General features: G+C 36.8%; 1 protein-coding gene across 1 annotated transcript in view; it reads left to right on the top strand.

Moving 5' to 3' along the window:
* Positions 1–21,977, top strand: part of LMNTD1 (lamin tail domain containing 1) — a 392,761-nt gene extending 370,784 nt beyond the window's left edge. Inside the window, exons 16-17 of the mRNA XM_053719705.1 lie at positions 6,234–6,401; positions 21,510–21,977. Coding sequence (XP_053575680.1) covers positions 6,234–6,383 — 150 coding nt within the window. The 3' untranslated portion in view covers positions 6,384–6,401; positions 21,510–21,977. The remainder of the gene's footprint in view (positions 1–6,233; positions 6,402–21,509) is intronic.
* The last annotated feature ends 4,368 nt before the right edge of the window (positions 21,978–26,345 follow it).

Here is a 26,345-nt window from a genome sequence, read left to right as displayed (position 1 = left end):
AATCTGCCGCCCCCCGCTATCGCTGACCCCTGCATTACACTTTTAACCCCTAATCTGCCGCTCCGTAAACCGCCGCAACCTACATTATCCCTATGTACCCCTAATCTGCTGCCCTAACATCGCCGACCCCTATGTTATATTTATTAACCCCTAATCTGCCCCCCACAACGTCGCCGACACCTACCTACACTTATTAACCCCTAATCTGCCGAGCGGACCTGAGCGCTACTATAATAAAGTTATTAACCCCTAATCCGCCTCACTAACCCTATCATAAATAGTATTAACCCCTAATCTGCCCTCCCTAACATCGCCGACACCTACCTTCAATATTAACCCCTAATCTGACGACCGGAGCTCACCGCTATTCTAATAAATGTATTAACCCCTAAAGCTAAGTCTAACCCTAACACTAACACCCCCCTAACTTAAATATAATTTACATCTAACGAAATAAATTAACTCTTATTAAATAACTTATTCCTATTTAAAGCTAAATACTTACTGTAAAATAATCCTAATATAGCTACAATATAAATTATAATTATATTATAGCTATTTTAGGATTAATATTTATTTTACAGGCAACTTTGTAATTATTTTAACCAGGTACAATAGCTATTAAATAGTTAAGAACTATTTAATAGTTACCTAGTTAAAATAATAACAAATTTACCTGTAAAATAAATCCTAACCTAAGTTACAAATAAACCTAACACTACCCTATCAATAAAATAATTAAATAAACTACCTACAATTACCTACAATTAACCTAACACTACACTATCAATAATTAATTAAACACAATTGCTACAAATAAATACAATTAAATAAACTAACTAAAGTACAAAAAATAAAAAAGAACTAAGTTACAAAAAATAAAAAAATATTTACAAACATAAGAAAAATATTACAACAATTTTAAACTAATTACACCTACTCATAGCCCCCTAATAAAATAACAAAGCCCCCCCAAAATAAAAAATTCCCTACCCTATTCTAATTAAAAAAGTTACAAGCTCTTTTACCTTACCAGCCCTGAACAGGGCCCTTTGCGGGGCATGCCCCAAGAAGTCAGCTCTTTTGCCTGTAAAAAAAAACATACAATACCCCCCCCAACATTACAACCCACCACCCACATATCCCTAATCTAAACCCAAACCCCCCTTAAATAAACCTAACACTAAGCCCCTGAAGATCTTCCTACCTTGTCTTCACCATCCAGGTATCACCGATCCGTCTGGCTCCAAGATCTTCATCCAACCCAAGCGGGGGTTGGCGATCCATAATCCGGTGCTGAAGAGGTCCAGAAGAGGCTCCAAAGTCTTCCTCCTATCCGGCAAGAAGAGGACATCCGGACCGGCAAACATCTTCTCCAAGCGGGCATCTTCGATCTTCTTCCATCCGGTGCGGAGCGGGTCCATCTTGAAGCAGGCGACGCGGATCCATCCTCTTCTTCCGATGTCTCCCGACTAATGACGGTTCCTTTAAGGGACGTCATCCAAGATGGCGTCCCTCGAATTCCAATTGGCTGATAGGATTCTATCAGCCAATCGGAATTAAGGTAGGAATTTTCTGATTGGCTGATGGAATCAGCCAATCAGAATCTAGTTCAATCCGATTGGCCGATCCAATCAGCCAATCATATTGAGCTCGCATTCTATTGGTCTGATCGGAACAGCCAATAGAATGTGAGCTCAATCTGATTGGCTGATTGGATCAGCCAATCGGATTGAACTTGATTCTGATTGGCTGATTCCATCAGCCAATCAGAAAATTCCTACCTTAATTCCGATTGGCTGATAGAATCCTATCAGCCAATCGGAATTCGAGGGACGCCATCTTGGATGACGTCCCTTAAAGGAACCGTCATTACGTCGTTCCATCGTCGTCGGTCCGGATGGATGTTCCGCGCTGGAGGTCTTCAGGATACCTGCCGCTTCGCTCCGGATGGAAGACCATAGAAGATGCCGCCTGGATGAAGACTTCAATCGGATGGAAGATCCTCTTCTGCCCCGCTTGGATGAAGACTTTGACCGATCATGGACCTCTTCAGCCCCCCGCTTGGGCTTGGATCAGGACATCGGAGGAGCTCTTCAGGACGGATCGGTGAACCTGGATGGTGAAGACAAGGTAGGGAAGATCTTCAGGGGCTTAGTGTTAGGTTTATTTAAGGGGGGTTTGGGTTAGATTAGGGGTATGTGGGTGGTGGGTTGTAATGTTGGGGGGGGGGGGTATTGTATGTTTTTTTTTACAGGCAAAAGAGCTGAACTTCTTGGGGCATGCCCCGCAAAGGGCCCTGTACAGGGCTGGTAAGGTAAGAGAGCTTGTAACTTTTTTAATTTAGAATAGGGTAGGGAATTTTTTATTTTGGGGGGCTTTGTTATTTTATTAGGGGGCTTAGAGTAGGTGTAATTAGTTTAAAATTGTTGTAATATTTTTCTTATGTTTGTAAATATTTTTTTATTTTCTGTAACTTAGTTCTTTTTTATTTTTTGTACTTTAGCTAGTTTATTTAATTGTATTTATTTGTAGCAATTGTGTTTAATTAATTTATTGATAGTGTAGTGTTAGGTTAATTGTAGGTAATTGTAGGTAGTTTATTTAATTATTTTATTGATAGGGTAGTGTTAGGGTTTAATTATATCTTAGGTTAGGATTTATTTTACAGGTAAATTTGTTATTATTTTAACTAGGTAACTATTAAATAGTTCTTAACTATTTAATAGCTATTGTACTGGTTAAAATAAATACAAAGTTGCCTGTTAAAATAAATATTAATCCTAAAATAGCTATAATATAATTATAATTTATATTGTAGCTATATTAGGGTTTATTTTACAGGTAAGTATTTAGCTTTAAATAGGATTAATTTATTTAATAAGAGTTAATTTATTTCGTTAGATGTAAATTATATTTAAGTTAGGGGGGTGTTAGTGTTAGGGTTAGACTTAGCTTTAGGGTTAATACATTTATTAGAATAGCGGTGAGCTCCGATCGGAAGATTAGGGGGTTAATAATTGAAGGTAGGTGTCGGCGATGTTAGGGAGGGCAGATTAGGGGTTAATACTATTTATTATAGGGTTAGTGAGGCGGATTAGGGGGCTAATAACTTTATTATAGTAGCGCTCAGGTCGCTCGGCAGATTAGGAGTTAATAAGTGTAGGCAGGTGTCGCGACATTGAGGGGGGCAGATTAGGGGTTAATAAATATAATATAGGGGTCGGCGGTGTTAGGGGCAGCAGATTAGGGGTACATAGGGATAACGTAGGTGGCGGCGCTTTGGCGGTCGGAGAGATTAGGGGTTAATTATTTTAAGTAGCTGGCGGCGATGTTGTGGGGGGGCAGATTAGGGGTTAATAAATGTAATATAGGGGTCGGCGGGGTTAGGGGCAGCAGATTAGGGGTACATAAAGTATAACGTAGGTGGCGGTCGGCAGATTAGGGGTTAAAATTTTTAATCGAGTGGCGGCGATGTGGGGGGGAGCTCGGTTTAGGGGTACATAGGTAGTTTATGGGTGTTAGTGTACTTTAGGGTACAGTAGTTAAGAGCTTTAATAACCGGCGTTAGCCAGAAAGCTCTTAACTCCTGCTATTTTCAGGCGGCTGGAGTTTTGTCGTTAGAGCTCTAACGCTCACTGCAGAAACGACTCTAAATACCGGCGTTAGAAAGATCCCATTGAAAAGATAGGATACGCAAATGGCGTAGGGGGATCTGCGGTATGGAAAAGTCGCGGCTGTAAAGTGAGCGTTAGACCCTTTAATCACTGACTCCAAATACCAGCGGGCGGCCAAAACCAGCGTTAGGAGCCTCTAACGCTGGTTTTGACGGCTACCGCCGAACTCCAAATCTAGGCCTTAGTCAAGTTTTTTATGTGGCGGCAGTTTCTAAAGTGCCGTAAGTCACTGGCGACTCCAGAAATTTGTACTTACGCAGATTTCTGGACATCGCTGGTTTGTCAGACTTACCGCACTTTAGCATCTGACGGCGCCGTATATGGGATAGCTCGAGTTGCAAGCTGAAACTACGGGCGGCGCAGGTTTCCATGATTGCGCCGAAACCTGTGCCGTATATCGGATCACGCCCCATGAGTCAGCAGTAATCTGTACATTAGTTCTTAAAGGACCACTACATGCAATAGAATTGCATAATTAACAAATGCATAATAAAAATACAATGCAAATAAGCAGTGGATTTTTTCTGGCAAATGTATTTTTCCTCCTATTTTCTGGCCCCCTTTATCATGTGATAAATATCAGCCAATCACAGACTAGTATACGTATATGCTGTGAGCTTGTGCACATTCTCAGTAAGGAGCTTGTTCCCTAGAAAGTGAGCAAATAAAAAGGCTGTGCAAAATGTGATAATAGAAGTATATTGGAAAGCGTCTTAAAACTGCTGCTCTATCTCACTGGTTTTCCCATCTGTCCTCAGGCCTCCCCACCAGGCCAGATTTTCAGGATTCCCTTGGCTGAGAGCAGGTAAAATAACCATGTTCACTAATCAGCTGATTGTTTCATCTGAGCTCTAGTTCAGATATCCTCCAAATGTGGCCTGTTAGGGAGGTCTGAGAACAGGTTTGAAAAACAGTGATTTATCTGAATCATAAAAGTTTATTTTGACTTGTATCCCTTTAAATTCATGATAAAATATATGAACGTTCCATATCCCCTTAAAGGGACACTGTACTCAAAAATGTTCTGTCATCCATATTAAAAAGCAGCATTTAAACATGAAGACATTGTCTGCTAACATTTTTAAGTAAAACAATAAAGCAATATTAGCAATTCCTACTAACGTTAATTGTCTCATAGGTACTAATACAAGGTGATAATTGTCAGGAAGTACCTATCAGCCAATAAGCATTAATCAGAAGCACAAATCATCCAATCGGCATTAACAGGAAGTACCTATCAACCAATAAGCATTAATCAGAAGCACAAATCAGCCAATCAGCATTAACAGAAAGTAGCTATCAGACAGTAACCATTAGTAGTAAGCAACTGACACAGCTGTAATATTTTCAGTTTACATTTTAAAAGCTTTAAACTTCACAACTTGTTCATGCAAAAACAAAAGGCAACATGATTAGATGCCGCTTATTCATATCAATGACATCATTTGTTTGAGTACAGTTTCCATTTAGGTATTGTTTGAAAGCATTTGCTACTAATGATGTAAATTTACCACTATCTGCCTTAGATTATAGAATCCGCCCTGTGAGTCAGTCACTGCCATGTTGTACAACTGTTGCCCTTGTTCATGCAGTCACTGCCATGTTGTACAACTGTTGCCCTTGTTCATGCAGTCACTGCCATGTTGTACAACTGTTGCCCTTGTTCATGCAGTCACTGCCATGTTGTACAACTGTTGCCCTTGTTCATGCAGTCACTGCCATGTTGTACAACTGTTGCCCTTGTTCATGCAGTCACTGCCATGTTGTACAACTGTTGCCCTTGTTCATGCAGTCACTGCCATGTTGTACAACTGTTGCCCTTGTTCATGCAGTCACTGCCATGTTGTACAACTGTTGCCCTTGCCCTTGTTCAGGCAGTCACTGCCATGTTGTACAACTGTTGCCCTTGTTCATGCAGTCACTGATATGTTGTACAACTGTTGCCCTTGTTCATGCAGTCACTGCCATGTTGTACAACTGTTGCCCTTGTTCATGCAGTCACTGATATGTTGTACAACTGTTGCCCTTGTTCATGCAGTCACTGCCATGTTGTACAACTGTTGCCCTTGTTCATCGCAGTCACTGCCATGTGATACAACTGTTGCCCTTGTTTCATGCAGTCACTGCCATGTTGTACAACTGTTGCCCTTGTTCATGCAGTCACTGCCATGTTGTACAAACTGTTGCCCTTGCCCTTGTTCATCGCAGCTCACTGCCAAGTTGTACAACTGTTGCCCTTGCCCTTGTTCATGCAGTCACCTGCCATGTTGTACAACTGTTGCCCGTGTTCATGCAAGTCACTGCCATGTTGTACAAATGTTGCCCCTTGTTCATGCAGTCACTGCCATGTTGTACAACTGTTGCCCTTGTTCATGCAGTCACTGCCATGTTGTACAACTGTTGCCCTTGTTCATGCAGTCACTGCCATGTTGTACAACTGTTGCCCTTGTTCATGCAGAAGCTTTCTAGGGGGCTTTAATACTGTGTTATGTTGAAACGCTTGTAGCTTCTGATATGGTGTGACACTGAATTGTACTGTTTATGTCTATACAACAGGCCAGGAAAGGAACACTAAAGCTTTTTCTTCCGGGAACATTCTTTCCTCTCAGTGAGCAGCACCGGGCAGGGCTGCAGATATTACAGTCAGTGCAGAACCTAGACTTTCTCCCTCCAATGCCACCTCCTCCACCTCTGTCATCCTGGTGACCTGGGACTCTCTCACAGGTCAGGCTTCCGACTCCTTGTGGTACTTTATGTTTTACCTGTTTTTATATCTCTCTAGACACCAGTGATGGCCTCTGGCTGGGGCATATTATAGTGTAGGCACTTAAGGTCCATGCCTAAGGTGTCAAAATGTATAGGGGTGTGAGCACCACAGCACTTTGCTAGGCTCCCTTCAAACTAATTTTAGTATTTTTTTAAATATTTTGAATGGCCCACATAGTATGACACTAAACAGATTATTCCCTAGTACTCTCTGGGATTCATTTATGCAACTTCTGTACCTGGAAAATTGTCTTTTTGGCTATCTACCTCCGTTTGGCCCAAAGAGGCATTTGCCCAGTAAATGGTAATTACAGCACAAGCGGGGATGAGTCCTTGTGTAACCAGTGATCATTTTCACTTAGATTATCAATAAGAGAACTTTTAATTACCAACAAAAATTGAATATACCAATGTACCGACAAAGTTATTGAGATCTATGCAGAGCTCAATTCATCCTCCAGTTGTTTCGTGACCCAAACACAGCAATTGGCACTACAGCAAATGTAAAAATTATTTTAAATTTCCTTGATATTTGGAAAAATAAATATTATTCAAAGTAATTATAAAAAACAGGATTTATACTTACAATCCCTTTTTCCACATTCAAAGCAACAACACATGAGTACCTATATGTGTCTGTTCTTGTGTTTTATTTATTTGTTTATTTTGCTTGTTTTCTTTCAACTTTCTCTGTTCTCTTGGCTAAACATTAATACTGGAAGCTTGTTATGAACACAATAGTCATGTATCATCTGCTTTATGTGCTTATAATAAGGCAGAGTAATCATGTGCCTACAGGAGCCCTCCATAGAGGGGCACCTGTTTCTGCCTATTATAAATACCAGTAAGCTGGTGACCTTATCTAAGATGGCTGGCATTGAAATAACAGCACTGCACATGTGTGGTGGCCATCTTTGTTAAGGTCACAATGTGTATTACGCTTGTTGTGGCCTTAACAAAGATGGCTACTGCAAACGTGCAGTGCTGGTGGCCATTTTAGTTAAGGTCGCCGGCACACTAGTTAACGATAGGCCCTTCAAATGTTGGTGCCTGCAGACACCTGGGCTGTAAATCCCGCCCTGTATGTGCTGTCTTAATAAATGTGAAAGAAATATTATTTAATAAAAAAATAAAAAATAAAGGTGTTTTAATATTTATTTGCCGGAAACAGCAGTTATGAAGCAACGGTCTTCAAGGGACACTCAAGTCAAAATTAAACTTCATGATTCAGATAGATGATAAAGTGATTTCTAAACAAGAAAAAACTGAGAGGATGCGCTATAGTGGAAGTGACAATGATATAAATTTGCAAACCCTTTGGTATCTTTTTCAAAAAGGCATCTGTATAGATAAATCTGAATAGAAAAATAATAATAGATATATTAGGGGTCTCAGGTGTACAAGCAATTTTTGGTAAGTGACAATATGTGCAATTTAAATATAATTATAGTGACAATACTAAATAACATTACATAAAAACGAGAGTATATATATATATTTGGATATATGCAAATATCTCTGTGTCCATGAAAAGAAAAGTCCACTTTATAATTATAAGGATATAAATTTTGTGTGTCCAGGTGTTAGGCTTGCTCCTCCGCTTGTATCCACGGTGTGGTGGGTCAGGATATCTAGGAGGCAGGAGAAGACAAGGGGCCGGCCAACATAGTGTACATCAGATATATGTGATGTGATAAAATAATTCGCATAAAATCTACTCACAAATATAGTGGCACCTAGAATGAACTAGGTGTGTACAGGCAGGCTGACATTCAGGACCAGCAGTCAGTACGCTGGAGGTCTCGCCCAGGAGACCTGTGGATAAGTAGATGTAAGTAGAGGGAACAGCAGCTGTGGATGGTGAAGAAAGCCGGTTTCGCCAAAGCAGGAATTCAAACGGCTGTATTGGTATTCCGAAGTGCTGCTCACACAATCAAGCTTGGTCTTCAGGCAAACTGACAGCGTCAGTATCAACGATAAAGCTGGTTAAAAGTCCCACTGGAAAGAAGGGCTCTGTGTTCTGCATGTAGCTTTACCCGCTGATTGTAAAGGTTTTTCTCCGTTAGGTGCTGGATCTCCAATAATCCTTGTACTATTTCAAAAACTGTACCATCAATGAGGGCCAACGCAAGATCACTCAGAATGGTGTGAGACAGACGCTGCTGGCTGGAGCTGGGCAGATCTTTCACCAGGCTCTGTAACTCCAGGAAAGGCATTATTATCTCCTTTCAGAGTTACAGAGCCTGGTGAAAGATCTGTCCTGACTGCTGGTCCTGAATGTCAGCCTGCCTGTACACACCTAGTTCATTCTAGGTGCCACTATATTTGTGAGTAGATTTTATGCGAATTATTTTTTCACATCACATATATCTGATTTACACTATGTTGGCGCCCCTTGTCTTCTCCTCCTCCTATGATTCAGATAGAGCAGTAAATTTTTAAACAACTTTTCCCAATGTTTCTTCCATTAACAAAATGTGCAACAGTCCTTTTTATATTAACACCCTTTTGGTCACAAACTCCTACTGAGCATGTGCAAGAATTCACAGCACATACGTATATGCATTTGTGATTGGCTGATGGCTGTCACATGATACAGGGGGAGTGGAAATATACATAACTTTTCAATTTATTTAACAAAAATCTACTACTCATTTGAAGTTCAGACTAAGTGCTATTTCATTGTCTTCTTATCATGCATTTGTTGATTATGCAAATCTACAGTGTTGACTGGTCCTTTAAGACTGCTGCTCCTGACCAAGGTCCGCTGCCTCTGAGCTGCGGACATCACATCCCTCCCGATCCTATACGATCGGGCCAATTGACACCCCCTGCTAGCTAGATTGGCCGCAAATCTGCAGGGGCGGCATTGCACAAGCAGTTCACAAGAACCGCTTGTGCAATGTTAAATGCCGACAGCGTATTATGTCGGACAGACATTGATAAATCGTCCCCAAATTCTAAACATGAAAAGCTACAGAAAATCAGCTGCTAGTATTTCTTTCTTTCTTATTTTGTTTTTATAAAGAAGGAAAAAGAACCAGGAGTTTAAAGGGGACACGTAAAGTCAAAATTAAACTTTCAATTTTACACAACTTACCAAGTTACTTCTGTTATCTAAGTTGCTTCATTTCTTGGCACCTTTGTTGAAAAGCATACCTAGGTAGGCTCAGGAGCAGCAATGCACTACTGGGAGCTAGCTGCTGATTGGAGGCTGCACATATATGCCTCTTGTCATTGGCTCACAATGTGTTCATTTAGCTTCCAGTAGCGCATTGCTGCACCTTCAACAAAGGATACTCAGAAAATCAAGCAATTTTGATAACAAAAGTACATTGGAAACTTGTTTAAAATTGTTCTGTCTGAATCATGAAAGAAAACATTTGGGTTTCATGTTCCTCTCTGTTTTCATTACATTTAAAAACCTCAACAACAAAAAGTGACATTCACAGAATGAGTTACCATAGAAAATATTTAGGCCTAGTTTACGAGTGGCGCGCTAACTGTTGTGCGCTAGCAATAAGGGGTTTATCGCGTTTTTTTAAGTAGCAAGCAAATTACGAGTTGAAAGTAAACACGTTCGTTTGCGCGCAATAGAATTTAAAGAGCATAAGTGACTTTAGAGCTCTAATTAACTGATTTCTAATTTGAGTCAAGAAAGTTGCACAAAACATAAAACATACATTGTACAGTTACACGCATGATAACACTGTCTAATAAATATACATTACACAGTACAGTTACACCCATTATGACACTGTCTAATAAATATACATTACACAGTACAGTTACACACATAACAACACTGTCTAATAAATATACATTACACATTACAGTTACACACATAATAACACAATCTAATAAATATACATTACACAGTACAGTTACCCTCATAATTACACTGTCTAATAAATATACATTACACAGTACAGTTACACTCATAATAACACTATCTAATAAATATACATTACACAGTACAGTTACACTCATAATAACACTATATAATAAATATACATTACACAGTACAGTTACACGCATGATAACACTGTCTAATAAATATACATTACACAGTACAGTTACACCCATTATGACACTGTCTAATAAATATACATTACACGGTACAATTACACTCATAATGACACTGTCTAATAAATATACTATACACAGTACAGTTGCACGCATGATGACACTGTCTAATAAATATACATTACACAGTACAGTTACACCCATAATGACGCTGTCTAATAAATATACATTACACAGTACAGTTACACACATAATAACACTATCTAATAAATATACATTACACAGTACAGATACACTCATAATAACACTATCTAATACATATACATTACACAGTTCAGTTACACTCATATTAACACTGTCTAATAAATATACATTACATAGTACAGTTACACACATAATAACACTATCTAATAAATATACATTACACAGTACAGTTACACTCATACTAACACCATCTAATAAATATACATTACACAGTACAATTACACTCATATTAACACCATATAATAAATATACACTACACAGCACAGTTACACTCATATTAACACCATCTAATAAATATACATTACACAGTACAGTTACACCCATTATGACACTGTCTAATAAATATACATTACACAGTACAATTACACTCATAACGACACTGTCTAAAAAATATACATTACACAGTACAGTTACACCCATTATGACACTGTCTAATAAATATACATTACACAGTACAATTACACTCATAATGACACTGTCTAATAAATATACATTACACAGTACAGTTACACGCATGATGACACTGTCTAATAAATATACATTACACAGTACAGTTACAACCATAATGACGCTGTCTAATAAATATACATTACACAGTACAGTTACACACATAATAACACTATCTAATAAATATACATTACACAGTACAGTTACACTCATAATAACATTATCTAATACATATACATTACACAGTTCAGTTACACTCATATTAACACTGTCTAATAAATATACATTACATAGTACAGTTACACACATAATAACACTATCTAATAAATATACATTACACAGTACAGTTACACTCATACTAACACCATCTAATAAATATACATTACACAGTACAGTTACACTCATATTAACACCATATAATAAATATACACTACACAGCACAGTTACACTCATATTAACACCATCTAATAAATATACATTACACAGTACAGTTACACGCATGATAATACTGTCTAATAAATATACATTACACAGTACAGTTACACACATGATAACACTGTCTAATAAATATACATTACACAGTACAGTTACACGCATGATAACACTGTCTAATAAATATACATTACACAGTACAGTTACACGCATGCTAACACTGTCTAATAAATATACATTACACAGTACAGTTACACGCATGCTAACACTATCGAATAAATATACATTACACAGTGCAGTTACACACATAATAACACCATCTAATAAATATACATTACACAGTACAGTTACACGCATGATAACACCATCTAATAAACATACATTACACAGTACAGTTACACGCATGATAACACTATCTAATAAATATACATTACACAGTACAGTTATACGCATGATAACACTGTCTAATAAATATACATTACACAGTACAGTTACACGCATGATAACACTGTCTAATAAATATACATTACACAGTACAGTTATACACATAATAACACTGTCTAATAAATATACATTACACAGTACAGTTACACTTATAATAACACTGTCTAATAAATATACATTACACAGTACAGTTACACTTATAATAACACTGTCTAATAAATATACATTACGCAGTACAGTTACACGCATGATAACACTGTCTAATAAATATACATTACACAGTACAGTTACACACATTATAACACTGTCTAATAAATATACATTGTACAGGACAGTTACACGCATGATAACACTGTCTAATAAATATACATTACACAGTACAGTTACACTTATAATAACACTGTCTAATAAATATACATTACACAGTACAGTTACACTTATAATAACACTGTCTAATAAATATACATTACACAGTACAGTTACACTTATAATAACACTGTCTAATAAATATACATTACACAGTACAGTTACACTTATAATAACACTGTCTAAAAAATATACATTACACAGTACAGTTACACTCATATTAACACTGTCTAATAAATATATATTACACAGTACAGTTACACACATAGTAACACTGTCTAATAAAAATACATTGTACAGTACAATTACACTCATGATAACAGGGGGAGTGGAAATATACATAACTTTTCAATTTATTTAACAAAAATCTACTACTCATTTGAAGTTCAGACTAAGTGCTATTGCATTGTCTTCTTATCATGCATTTGTTGATTATGCAAATCTACAGTGTTGACTGGTCCTTTAAGACTGCTGCTCCTGAACAGGTCCGCTGCCACTGAGGCTGCGGACATCAATCCTCCCGATCCTATACGATCGGGCCAATTGACACCCCCTGCTAGCTAGATTGGCCGCAAATCTGCAGGGGCGGCATTGCACAAGCAGTTCACAAGAACCGCTTGTGCAATGTTAAATGCCGACAGCGTATTATGTCTGACAGACATTGATAAATCGTCCCCAAATTCTAAACATGAAAAGCTACAGAATATCAGCTGCTAGTATTTATTTCTTTCTTATTTTGTTTTATAAAGAAGGAAAAGACAGGAGTTTAAAGGGACAGTAAAGTCAAAATTAAACTTTCAATTTTACACAACTTACCAAGTTACTTCTGTTATCTAAGTTGCTTCATTTCTTGGCACCTTTGTTGAAAAGCATACCTAGGTAGGCTCAGGAGCAGCAATGCACTACTGGGAGCTAGTTGCTGATTGGAGGCTGCACATATATGCCTCTTGTCATTGGCTCACAATGTGTTCATTTAGCTTCCAGTAGCGCATTGCTGCACCTTCAGCAAAGGATACTCAGAAAATCAAGCAATTTTGATAACAAAAGTACATTGGAAACTTGTTTAAAATTGTTCTGTCTGAATCATGAAAGAAAACATTTGGGTTTCATGTTCCTCTCTGTTTTCATTACATTTAAAAACCTCAACAACAAAAAGTGACATTCACAGAATGAGTTACCATAGAAAATATTTAGGCCTAGTTTACGAGTGGCGCGCTAACTGTTGTGCGCTAGCAATAAGGGGTTTATCGCGTTTTTTTAAGTAGCAAGCAAATTACGAGTTGAAAGTAAACACGTTCGTTTGCGCGCAATAGAATTTAAAGAGCATAAGTGACTTTAGAGCTCTAATTAACTGATTTCTAATTTGAGTCAAAAAAGTTGCACAAAACATAAAACATACATTGTACAGTTACACGCATGATAACACTGTCTAATAAATATACATTACACAGTACAGTTACACCCATTATGACACTGTCTAATAAATATACATTACACAGTACAGTTACACACATAACAACACTGTCTAATAAATATACATTACACATTACAGTTACACACATAATAACACAATCTAATAAATATACATTACACAGTACAGTTACCCTCATAATTACACTGTCTAATAAATATACATTACACAGTACAGTTACACTCATAATAACACTATCTAATAAATATACATTACACAGTACAGTTACACTCATAATAACACTATATAATAAATATACATTACACAGTACAGTTACACGCATGATAACACTGTCTAATAAATATACATTACACAGTACAGTTACACCCATTATAACACTGTCTAATAAATATACATTACACAGTACAGTTACACTCATAATGACACTGTCTAATAAATATACATTACACAGTACAGTTACACGCATGATGACACTGTCTAATAAATATACATTACACAGTACAGTTACACCCATAATGACGCTGTCTAATAAATATACATTACACAGTACAGTTACACACATAATAACACTATCTAATAAATATACATTACACAGTACAGTTACACTCATAATAACACTATCTAATAAATATACATTACACAGTTCAGTTACACTCATATTAACACTGTCTAATAAATATACATTACATAGTACAGTTACACACATAATAACACTATCTAATAAATATACATTACACAGTACAGTTACACTCATACTAACACCATCTAATAAATATACATTACACAGTACAGTTACACTCATATTAACACCATATAATAAATATACATTACACAGCACAGTTACACTCATATTAACACCATCTAATAAATATACATTACACAGTACAGTTACACGCATGATAATACTGTCTAATAAATATACATTACACAGTACAGTTACACTCATAATAACACTATCTAATAAATATACATTACACAGTACAGTTACACACATGATAACACTGTCTAATAAATATACATTACACAGTACAGTTACACGCATGATAACACTGTCTAATAAATATACATTACACAGTACAGTTACACGCATGCTAATACTATCAAATAAATATACATTACACAGTGCAGTTACACACATAACACCATCTAATAAATATACATTACACAGTACAGTTACACGCATGATAACACCATCTAATAAACATACATTACACAGTACAGTTACACGCATGATAACACTATCTAATAAATATACATTACACAGTACAATTACACGCATGATAACACTGTCTAATAAATATACATTACACAGTACAGTTACACGCATGATAACACTGTCTAATAAATATACATTACACAGTACAGTTATACACATAATAACACTGTCTAATAAATATACATTACACAGTACAGTTACACTTATAATAACACTGTCTAATAAATATACATTACACAGTACAGTTACACTTATAATAACACTGTCTAATAAATATACATTACACAGTACAGTTACACGCATGATAACACTGTCTAATAAATATACATTACACAGTACAGTTACACGCATTATAACACTGTCTAATAAATATACATTGTACAGGACAGTTACACGCATGATAACACTGTCTAATAAATATACATTACACAGTACAGTTACACTTATAATAACACTGTCTAATAAATATACAATACACAGTACAGTTACACTTATAATAACACTGTCTAATAAATAGGGTTGCACCGATACCATTTTTTTAAGACCGAGTACAAGTACCGATACTTTTTTTCAAATACTCACAGATACCAATTACCGATACTTTTTTATGCCATGACAGTTTACCAAGCACAATACAGACTAATGATTTAAGATCGCTTCTTCATAATTATGAACTGTATCTCAAAAGACATTTTGAGATAATAAAACAGTTTTATGTGCTTGTTGTCACACAGTTCACAGAACATGTTTATAAATTAAATTATTACAATAACATATATTAATAACAACAACAATAAATGACAGCTGCAGAAGCTGGGGCTGGAAAGCTACAAATTAAAGTGGCTATTACTGGATGCAATTGGGTTGTAGGGTGCCTATATAACTGATAAATCTGACACTTGTACTTAATACAAAGTCGTATAATTTAATTCTGAAAATAATATTTGGGAAGGAGTGTCCCAATAATCCCCTTTGAGAAAAATGGGGCATTTGTATTCTACTGAAAATAGGGCTGGTCTTCATATTTTTCCAGGGCTGCTTTTATTCCCAGTCCAGCCTTGGCTAAGGGTGTTCCACAGAGTACAGTATATTTTGAGCATAATTGTGCAAGATGAGAGGCTTCCAGCTGTAAAGTAGCAGCTTTTAAAGCACTGCTCTGACGTAAAATAATACAAATAACAGCAATTTGTATTGGCAGAACAGAAGTGAAAAATGTTTAGTTAAGTCTCCACTCCAGCTTAAAATGAAATGGGAACATGCAGTTTGAAAAACGCCACAAGATGGTGTATGGGTAGGAATTGGAGGTATTGGTTTAAGTATCGGTGCATTTGCACGAGTACAAGTACTCATGCAAATACTTGGTATCGGTGCAACCCTACTAATAAATATACATTACACAGTACAGTTACACTTATAATAACACTGTCTAATAAATATACATTACACAGTACAGTTACACTCATAATGACACTGTCTAATAAATATACATTACACAGTACAGTTACACTCATAATGACACTGTCTAATAAATATACATTACACAGTACAGTTACACTTATAATAACACTGTCTAATAAATATACATTACACAGTACAGTTACACTTATAATAACACTGTCTAATAAATATACATTACACAGTACAGTTACACTTATAATAACACTGTCTAATAAATATACATTACACAGTACAGTTACACTTATAATAACACTGTCTAATAAATATACATTACACAGTACAGTTACACTTATAATAACACTGTCTAATAAATATACATTACACAGTACAGTTACACTTATAATAACACTGTCTAAAAAATATACATTACATAGTACAGTTACACTTATAATAACACTATCTAATAAATATACATTACACAGTACAGTTACACTCATAATAACATATCTAATAAATATACATTACACAGTACAGTTAAACTCATATTAACACTGTCTAATAAATATACATTACACAGTACAGTTACACTTATAATAACACTGTCTAATAAATATACATTACACAGTACAGTTACACTTATAATAACACTGTCTAATAAATATACATTACACAGTACAGTTACACTTATAATAACACTGTCTAAAAAATATACATTACATAGTACAGTTACACTTATAATAACACTATCTAATAAATATACATTACACAGTACAGTTACACTCATAATAACATATCTAATAAATATACATTACACAGTACAGTTACACTCATATTAACACTGTCTAATAAATATATATTACACAGTACAGTTACACACATAGTAACACTGTCTAATAAAAATACATTGTACAGTACAATTACACTCATGATAACACTGTCTAATAAAATGTATAAAACAAAAAATGCATAAAAATGTTATAAGAGCTGAAAGATATGAGGTCTCAGGACTTAGAAAAAAATGGCAGGCAAAGGGCTTTAACAAAGAGACACATACATACACATGTCTAAAGAGGTATATATATATGTATGTATATTTGTGTGTTATGGGTGTTTTTTTTACACTTTGCGAGCTCCATTAAAGTCTATGGGGGAATACGTTAACGCATTCGCTATTTTCGAAGTTCGGCTTTTTGAGTGTGTCTGGTTAGCAATTGTGTGCAAACATTTTACTTTTAAAATGTAATGCATGCAGCACCCGGCGTGCACAAAAAGCTTACTTCTAGTGAAGTTAACGCGCGAGTGGGAGCGCTAATTTGCGCTCCAATCGTAATCTAGCCCTTAGGGGCTGAATTATCAAGCTCTGAGTGGATGTTGATGCCCCTGTTTCTGTGCGAGCCTAAAGACCGCTGCTCCTTAACTGGTCCGCCTGCTCTGAGGCCGTGGACATCAATCCGCCCGATCCTATACGATTGGGCTGATTGACACCCCCTGCTAGCGGCGGATTCGCCGCAAATCTGTAGGGGGCGGCATTGCACAAGCAGTTCACAAGAACTGCTTGTGTAATGATAAATGCCGACAGTGTCGGCATTCATCGATGTGCGGCGGACACGATACGCTACATTGTATCATGTCCGCTCACACATTAATAAATAGGCCCCTTAGTGTGTATTGGATACATAAATGATATTTCCATTTATAGGGCTTTATACACTAAATATATATTATGCATATAAAATGTCGTTATTATGCATAAGTATATATATATATTTGTTTGAAAAAAGGTTAAAACAAGAATAAACCAGATCAAACAACCACTGTACAGCATGTAGGGTTGTAAGGGTTCTGAATTACATGGACTGCATTCCAGTCTCTATGAGGGAGCGGAAAAAACATTTTAAAAATTAAATTACAGTAAAAACGGGCAAAATAAGTAAAGTGCATAACAAAATTCTTTAATTACGCAAAATTAAAAAATGTAATGGAAAATTGAATTTTGCCTTTAATGTCCCTTTAAACAAGAGCTATTTAAACTGAAACTAGCAGAATATGTATGTTGCATAAATAGGTATTTATTGGTCATCGGTTGCGAGAAATAACGGAGTTAACCCCTGTGATGCCAGAGACGGCTACAATCCTAATTCTAGTTCCAACCTCACCTGCAATAGTTAACCTCAACTGTCTTGAACACTGAAAGCTTGTCATACATGATCTCTGCTCACAGAAAGGTGGTGCTTGGTAGTCTTGTAACCTTCAGTACCTTATAGCTACAGCAGGGTTCTTCAAACGTTATTACCAAGACCCAGTGCTATGATACCACTTAACTCTGCAACCCCATTTGTATGCTTGGTCTCGAAATGTCTGAAGTAACATACATCAAGGTACTGTAGCTGCAATTTTGTAGTCAAACTTGAAAGTGTCGTAAAAGGTAATAACAGAGACACACACTCTCATACACCACAAACACTCTTATATAACACAAACACTCTCTCATACAACACGCACTCTCATACACCACAAACACTCTTATATAACACTAACACTCTCTCATACAACACGCACTCTCATACACCACAAACACTCTTATATAACACAAACACTCTCTCATACAACACGCACTCTCATACACCACAAACACTCTTATATAACACAAACACTCTCTCATACACCACAAACACTCTTATATAACACAAACACTCTCTCATTCAACACGCACTCTCATACACCACAAACACTCTTATATAACACAAACACTCTCTCATACAACACGCACTCTCATACACCACAAACACTCTTATATAACACTAACACTCTCTCATACAACACGCACTCTCATACACCACAAACACTCTTATATAACACTAACACTCTCTCATACAACACGCACTCTCATACACCACAAACACTCTTATATAACACAAACACTCTCTCATACAACACGCACTCTCATACACCACAAACACTCTTATATAACACAAACACTCTCTCATACACCACAAACACTCTTATATAACACAAACACTCTCTCATTCAACACGCACTCTCATACACCACAAACACTCTTATATAACACAAACACTCTCTCATACAACACGCACTCTCATACACCACAAACACTCTTATATAACACAAACACTCTCTCATACAACACGCACTCTCATACACCACAAACACTCTTATATAACACAAACACTCTCTCATACAACACGCACTCTCATACACCACAAACACTCTTATATAACACTAACACTCTCTCATACAACACGCACTCTCATACACCACAAACACTCTTATATAACACAAACACTCTCTCATACAACATGCACTCTCATACACCACAAACACTCTTATATAACACTAACACTCTCTCATACAACACGCACTCTCATACACCACAAACACTCTTATACAACACAAACACTCTCTCATACAACACGCACTCTCATACACCACAAACACTCTTATATAACACAAACACTCTCTCATACAACATGCACTCTCATACACCACAAACACTCTTATATAACACAAACACTCTCTCATACAACACGCACTCTCATACACCACAAACACTCTTATATAACACAAACACTCTCTCATACAACACGCACTCTCATACACCACATTCTTATATAACACAAACACTCTCTCATACAACACACAATCTCATACACCACAAACACTCTTATATAACACAAACACTCTCTCAGACAACACACACTCTCATACACCACAAACACTCTTATATAACACAAACACTCTCTCATACAACACGCACTCTCATACAACACACTCATACAACACACACATTTTCATACAGCACACACACTCTCATACAAAACATGTTCACTCTCATACCACAAACTCTCATACAACACACACACTCTCATACAAAACACGTACACTCTCACACCACAAACTCTCTCATACAACATACTCTCATACACCACACACTCTTATACAACACACACTCTCATACAACACACACACACTCTCATAAACCACACTCTCTCTTATACATCACACACACTCTCTCATACAACACACACACTCTTATATAACAATCACCCACACTCTCTCATATAACACACTCTCATACCCCACACACACGCCCATACAATACACACCACACACTCTTCCTTCTACAACACATACACACTCTCTCATACAACACACACACACTCTCTCATACAACATACAACACACACACTCTCTCATACAACACACATACACTCTCATACAACACACACACACTCTCATACAATACACACCACGCACTCTCTCATACAACATACAACACACACACTCTCATACAACACACACATTTTCATACAACACACACACTCTCATACAAAACACGTACACGCTCACACCACAAACTCTCATACAATACACACCACACACTCTCTCATACAACACTCTCATACAACACACAACACACACATTTTCATGCAACACACATACTCTTATACAAAACACATACACTCTCAAACCACAAACTCTCTCATACAACATACTTTCATACACCACACACTCTCTTATGCAACACACACTCTCCTACAACACACACATACTCTCTCATAAACCACACTCTGTCATACAACACACACACTCTTATATAACACCCACCCTCACTCTCTCATACAACACACACTCTCATACCCCACCCTGCCCGACCTGTGGTTTTAAGAACCCCTAGAGAACAACTGATTCTGTAATTTAACTCTGGGAATTGTAGGATTTTTAGTTCTGAGAATTGAAAGTACCAATTACATTCTAGCCTAACACTGTGGCATATCTGTGCCTAACTGGCCTCAGCAGAGATTCAGAACTGTAAAACAATACAGGTCTTGCTACACAAAATGACAACAAGAAGTGTGGATTGGCTCCTCCAAATATAACAAGTGCTGGGGGAAGTTTTTTTTTAAAGTATTGCAGAACACAAGGTGGTAATCTGCTCTGAAAACTCTGCTAATATATGAATCTATTGCCAGCAAATTGTTTTGTAATAACAGTGTTTTATCTCCCTGTTCTTGTGTTCTAGGCCTGTTCTCGAGGAGTCCTGTATCTTGGTCACTCTGCTCCCAACGGCTCTGTCCTTCAAAAGTTATTTGCTAGTTCTTCATACGACATTAGACTCGCAAGTCAAGTATCTCTTGCACCGACTCTTTTGTCAAATTACTAGTTTTGTTCCACAATATTATCATGTATTGATTTGTTAGACTGGGAAACAAAATCCTCTTCTGCCCTTACATGTGAAGCAGTTCAAGCAGCTGCTGGGTATTTCTGCAAGGAGAGACGGTGCATACAATACCCCTGGAATAGCTGTTTAAACAACTATACACAACAGGAATTTCACTGGCTTTTCAAGGACATTTTCACAGAACTTCCCAGAAGAAAAAGATATGACACATAGTAAAATGTGATTACTGACTCAGCATTGTGTATGAAAAGCTGTTTTTTTACTCACGTAACCAATCATATATATCCATGAAGTGTCCAATTTAATATACTTTTATGCAGTTGTACAGTTAACTTTTTAATAATCAAAGTGTTCATTACCATGGGAATTATGGGTGTATGGAAACAGAGAAGTAATAATTGAGCAAACAACCATGGACATCAGCAAAAGTTTTTCCTTATTAAAAATCATAATATCAGTATAGACAATTGTAATATAAACTTATTGTTTTAACACATTTGTACTGTAAACAAGAATTTAGTGAGCTAATTGGCATTTTGACACAAATTATATGATATCTACACTGGGCCATATGATGCAGCATTTGAAGAATAGATGCCATAGGTGTCATCGTGCCCAAGCCATCAAGTGCAACAGCCAAAATGTGCCACTCTAGTCAGGCCAAACTGGGTATTCATCAGGTCAAGGCTGTTGAAATAGTAAAAATGTACTTGATTGGTTGAAATAATGCTGTTAATTTGTTCAGTACAATGTATTGGTGGAGTTACAGCAAAGCCATTGAAGAACCAGACAATAACATTAGTAGTACTAGGCCCCGCACACGAGTGTGATGTTCTTCAGAAACCCACAGGAAATCTAATGTCTCACAGTGAACATTTATGCTGTGAATGTTCAAAAGTGAATTTTGTTAAATAAAAACAAATTACTTTTCTTTTTAACAATTCAAATAAAAGAGGACTTCCGGTGGGCGGGGCTTCAAGATGGCTGCAGGACTCTTCTGCTCTGAAAAAAACGCTCTCTTGAAAGTTAATTTGCAGCCTCTAACTATTACCATCTACCTCTCCCTTGACAAATAAGTGTCCAGGAAACCTTAGTAGATAGAAGAAATCAGATCACTTCTACCCCGGAAGGCGTTTTAAATATTGAAACGGTCCTGTTTTCTGGAGGCGGCTCCAACTAATTTGCGTCAAAATTATTCTGCTCCAGAACCGCAACTTCTGGAGGTTGCCGACTCTTGGATACCTAACTCACCATGTGAAGTCTCGGATAACAGATCCGCAGCTTACTCTTTGGAAGATCAGCTTTTAGCTGTACATGGGATAGACAGACCGGCATCTCCTAGTGGTATTCAGGGGAGCCTGAATTGCTTGCTCACAGCACAGACAAGACGCTTCAGTTTGGGGATGCTGCTGAAAGTCTTTTCTTTGTTCCCTCCGGCTGCGGAGGCTTCTCCTGAGTGTTCCGTAAAGGAGTCAGTTTGCGGCAGCACAGAATCAAAACATATAGCGCAAGTGCTGACTGCTGAATTATCTGGGCTTAACTCGACCTCCCTGGTGCTGGTGTGTGAGACGCTTGAAGTATTGCTATCAACGGAACAAATTAACAATAATCACCATGCAGCAATTTATCTTATGCTATATGAATGGAACTCTAGGCAATGACGTTCGTCTACCTACCGGAGTCGACTGAAATAATATACATCAGGACAGTGTAAGCCAACTCCAGAAAGCAAATCCTTACTTGTGTGACACAAACTTTGCATTTAAGTCATAAATGACTTCAAACCGAGACTAGCTTACATGTAAATCTGTTGAACTATTTATATGTTGTGGGGGGGTTCTTCTTTTTCTGGTTCTACGTGTATCTAAAAAACAGAAACTTCTTATGTATCTGACCCTTCAAGCTCTGAAGGCTGTTGCCCATAAGTTTAACGCGCCATGGAAGTGGATTTACTGATCGTAACTACAGTACAAATACAGGGAAAAAAGATGGCAGAGAATAGCGCAAATAAAGGTAGCAGAAGCGACAACTTGATTACCTTTCATGATACCTTTACCTCGGACTGTCATCAAATCAGAAAGAGTATCCCTGCATTGTTTGAGCACATAAGGGATCGTTTGAAGGAGGGGAAAGGAGAAAATTAACTATGCTATCTTGCTTAATCTAAATCTTTGTGTCTATTGGGGATCAATCATTCTGCAGCAGAAACAGCTTATATGTAATTTTGTCACTGTTTATAGTACCTTAAAATCTCACTTGAGACTTACCCATATTAGGCAATCTATTAGTTTTAGATGTTTCCCTTACCATTCAGTAATTTTATAACTCCACCATTGGTACTTGAATTATTTTAAGTTCTGGTTAAAGGGACATAATACTCATATGCTAAATCACTTGAAACTGATGCAGTATAACTGTAAAAAGCTGACAGGAAAATATCACCTGAGCATCTCTATGTAAAAAAGGAAGATAGTTTACCTCACAATCTCCTCAGCTCAGCAGAGTAAGTTCTGTGTAAAAAGTTATACTTAGCTGCTCCCAGCTGCAGGTAAAAATAATAAAAAAATGAAGAAATGAACAGCAGCCAATCAGCATCAACAGTGCTGAGGTCATGAACTCTTACTGTGATCTCATGAGATTTGACTTAACTCTCATGAGATTTCATAGTAAGCTTCCTTTACCTGAATGGTGAAATAATATGAGAGTTCACGAGGCTCATCCTTTCAGCTGTCCCAGGACAGACATACTTATATGCTGCTTAGAAATCCTTTACAATGGGAGGTGGCTACTGAGGAACTTTTGAGGTAAAATATCTTTCTTTTTTACATAGAGATGTTCAGGTGATATTTTCTAGTCAGCCTTTTTTCAGCTATGCTGCATCACTTTCAAGTGTTTAAACATTTGGGTATTATAGCCCTTTAATTTTAGCACACTTTCCTTGCCAATACTAATTGTGTTCTTTGGATATGGCATGATATGTTACTTCTGTTGGTTCATTGTTTTCTATATTGTTTAATTATTCATCACCCACCTTATCTTACTTAGAACTTATCCTGGGTGTGCATTCATATGACAGATGAGACTACCCATATACAAAGACTTCCGGTAATAGGCTTGGGTTTGTTATAGATTCTTCTAAGGTACCTTCTAACCTTGCTGCGCAATGCTTAATTAAATCTGACTATTATTTATATCCTTATGGATACATTGATCCTTAAGCATTTAGAACAACAGCGGTCACACTTTAAAATACATCAACTGACCTTACCGAGACCGCACAGCTTCATGAATCGCACACAGCTATCTTATTCTTAAAGTACAGTACAGACTTTAGTCTAGTCTATCATAGCACTGCAATTCTTTCTCCTCTATCATGCTGTTAAAAGTAAAATATCTAATGGTCACTTTCCTTAACCATATCACGGATGCCTGTTAAAGCTGCAAGCCTAGATTTAAAGATCATTAATGTCCTACTTTAACCCTTTTATTAAGGGTAGAACCCATGATCTGCTTTGTGCTACCATGCCTCCTTAACCTTTTAAAGCCGTTATGCCGTTCCATTCCGTCATAATTAGACTGGGCTTTAAAGCCGTTATGACGGAATGGAACGTCATAACTAACGGCTGTCCTGAAGCCTTCTGTGCTTCAGGGATTTAATCGCGGTCTGGAGGGCGTTCCTAGGATTGTAGGGACGCCCCCCAGATGCGATCCAATAATTGAAATCTCGCGATCGTATGCACGATCGCGTAGTTTCAATTTGTCTACATCGGAACAGTTGTTCCGATGTAGGCACTTTAACCCTGTCACGAAAGGGTTAATGTTCTCTTAGAGTTAATTATTGTTTGAAGCGTTTTATTTTTTATTTTATTTGTGTGTTAGGTAGATTTGTTTAGCTTGGTTTCTATGTTTTGTTTAATACAGTTTAAAAATGAGGAAGTTCGGGTGACAGAAAATGAGAAAGCTTCAGTAAACATAAATTACGCTTGTATTATGGCTTATACCATGTAAGTTTATTTTGCAATCCAATGCGCATCTTAGAAAATTGCCCATTATCTGTGTATAATTGTGTCACAAGAGAACACGCTCATAATATTGTATCTTTGGAGCAGATACCTCCTATTTTCATATTCTTTGTAATAAGTGCTTCTTGTCCATTTATTCCATAATTGCAACCTGAACAGCACTGAATTTTCTTTATGTCATTGATTGCATATTGTTTACCTGAACTTTTCTCAATAAAAAGAAATAAAAAAAATTAAAAAAAACAATTCAAATAAAGATATTGATACAGACTATGTGATACTTATTAAGGAACATTTGTAAACAATCGTCTGATGTTGCAATAAATTACTGTTGAAAATTAGACATGTATTGATGGATACAAAGAAAATACTCTACCAAATAGATGATTTTATTAAACCCATGAATCCATGCCATACCTGTCTTGTTAAATTACTTAAAAGTGTGTATTTTATTTATTGCAATTGTTTATTTCTTTTGCAGATTTTATCACCTAGTTAAGAATTCTTCAAATGAAGTGATTTATATACTTACATATTCCTATAAAATGTTATCAACTGTTGCCTAAACTTTCTCAAATATATCACTAAGCACAGCTCAAATGAGAGTTTGATATGTATTGACCACAAGACTGTTAAACTAAGTGATATACAACAT

Source organism: Bombina bombina, chromosome 6 (genome assembly GCF_027579735.1).
Source record: "Bombina bombina isolate aBomBom1 chromosome 6, aBomBom1.pri, whole genome shotgun sequence".
NCBI classification, from domain to species: domain Eukaryota; kingdom Metazoa; phylum Chordata; class Amphibia; order Anura; family Bombinatoridae; genus Bombina; species Bombina bombina.
This window is presented reverse-complemented; position numbering and strand designations above follow the sequence as displayed.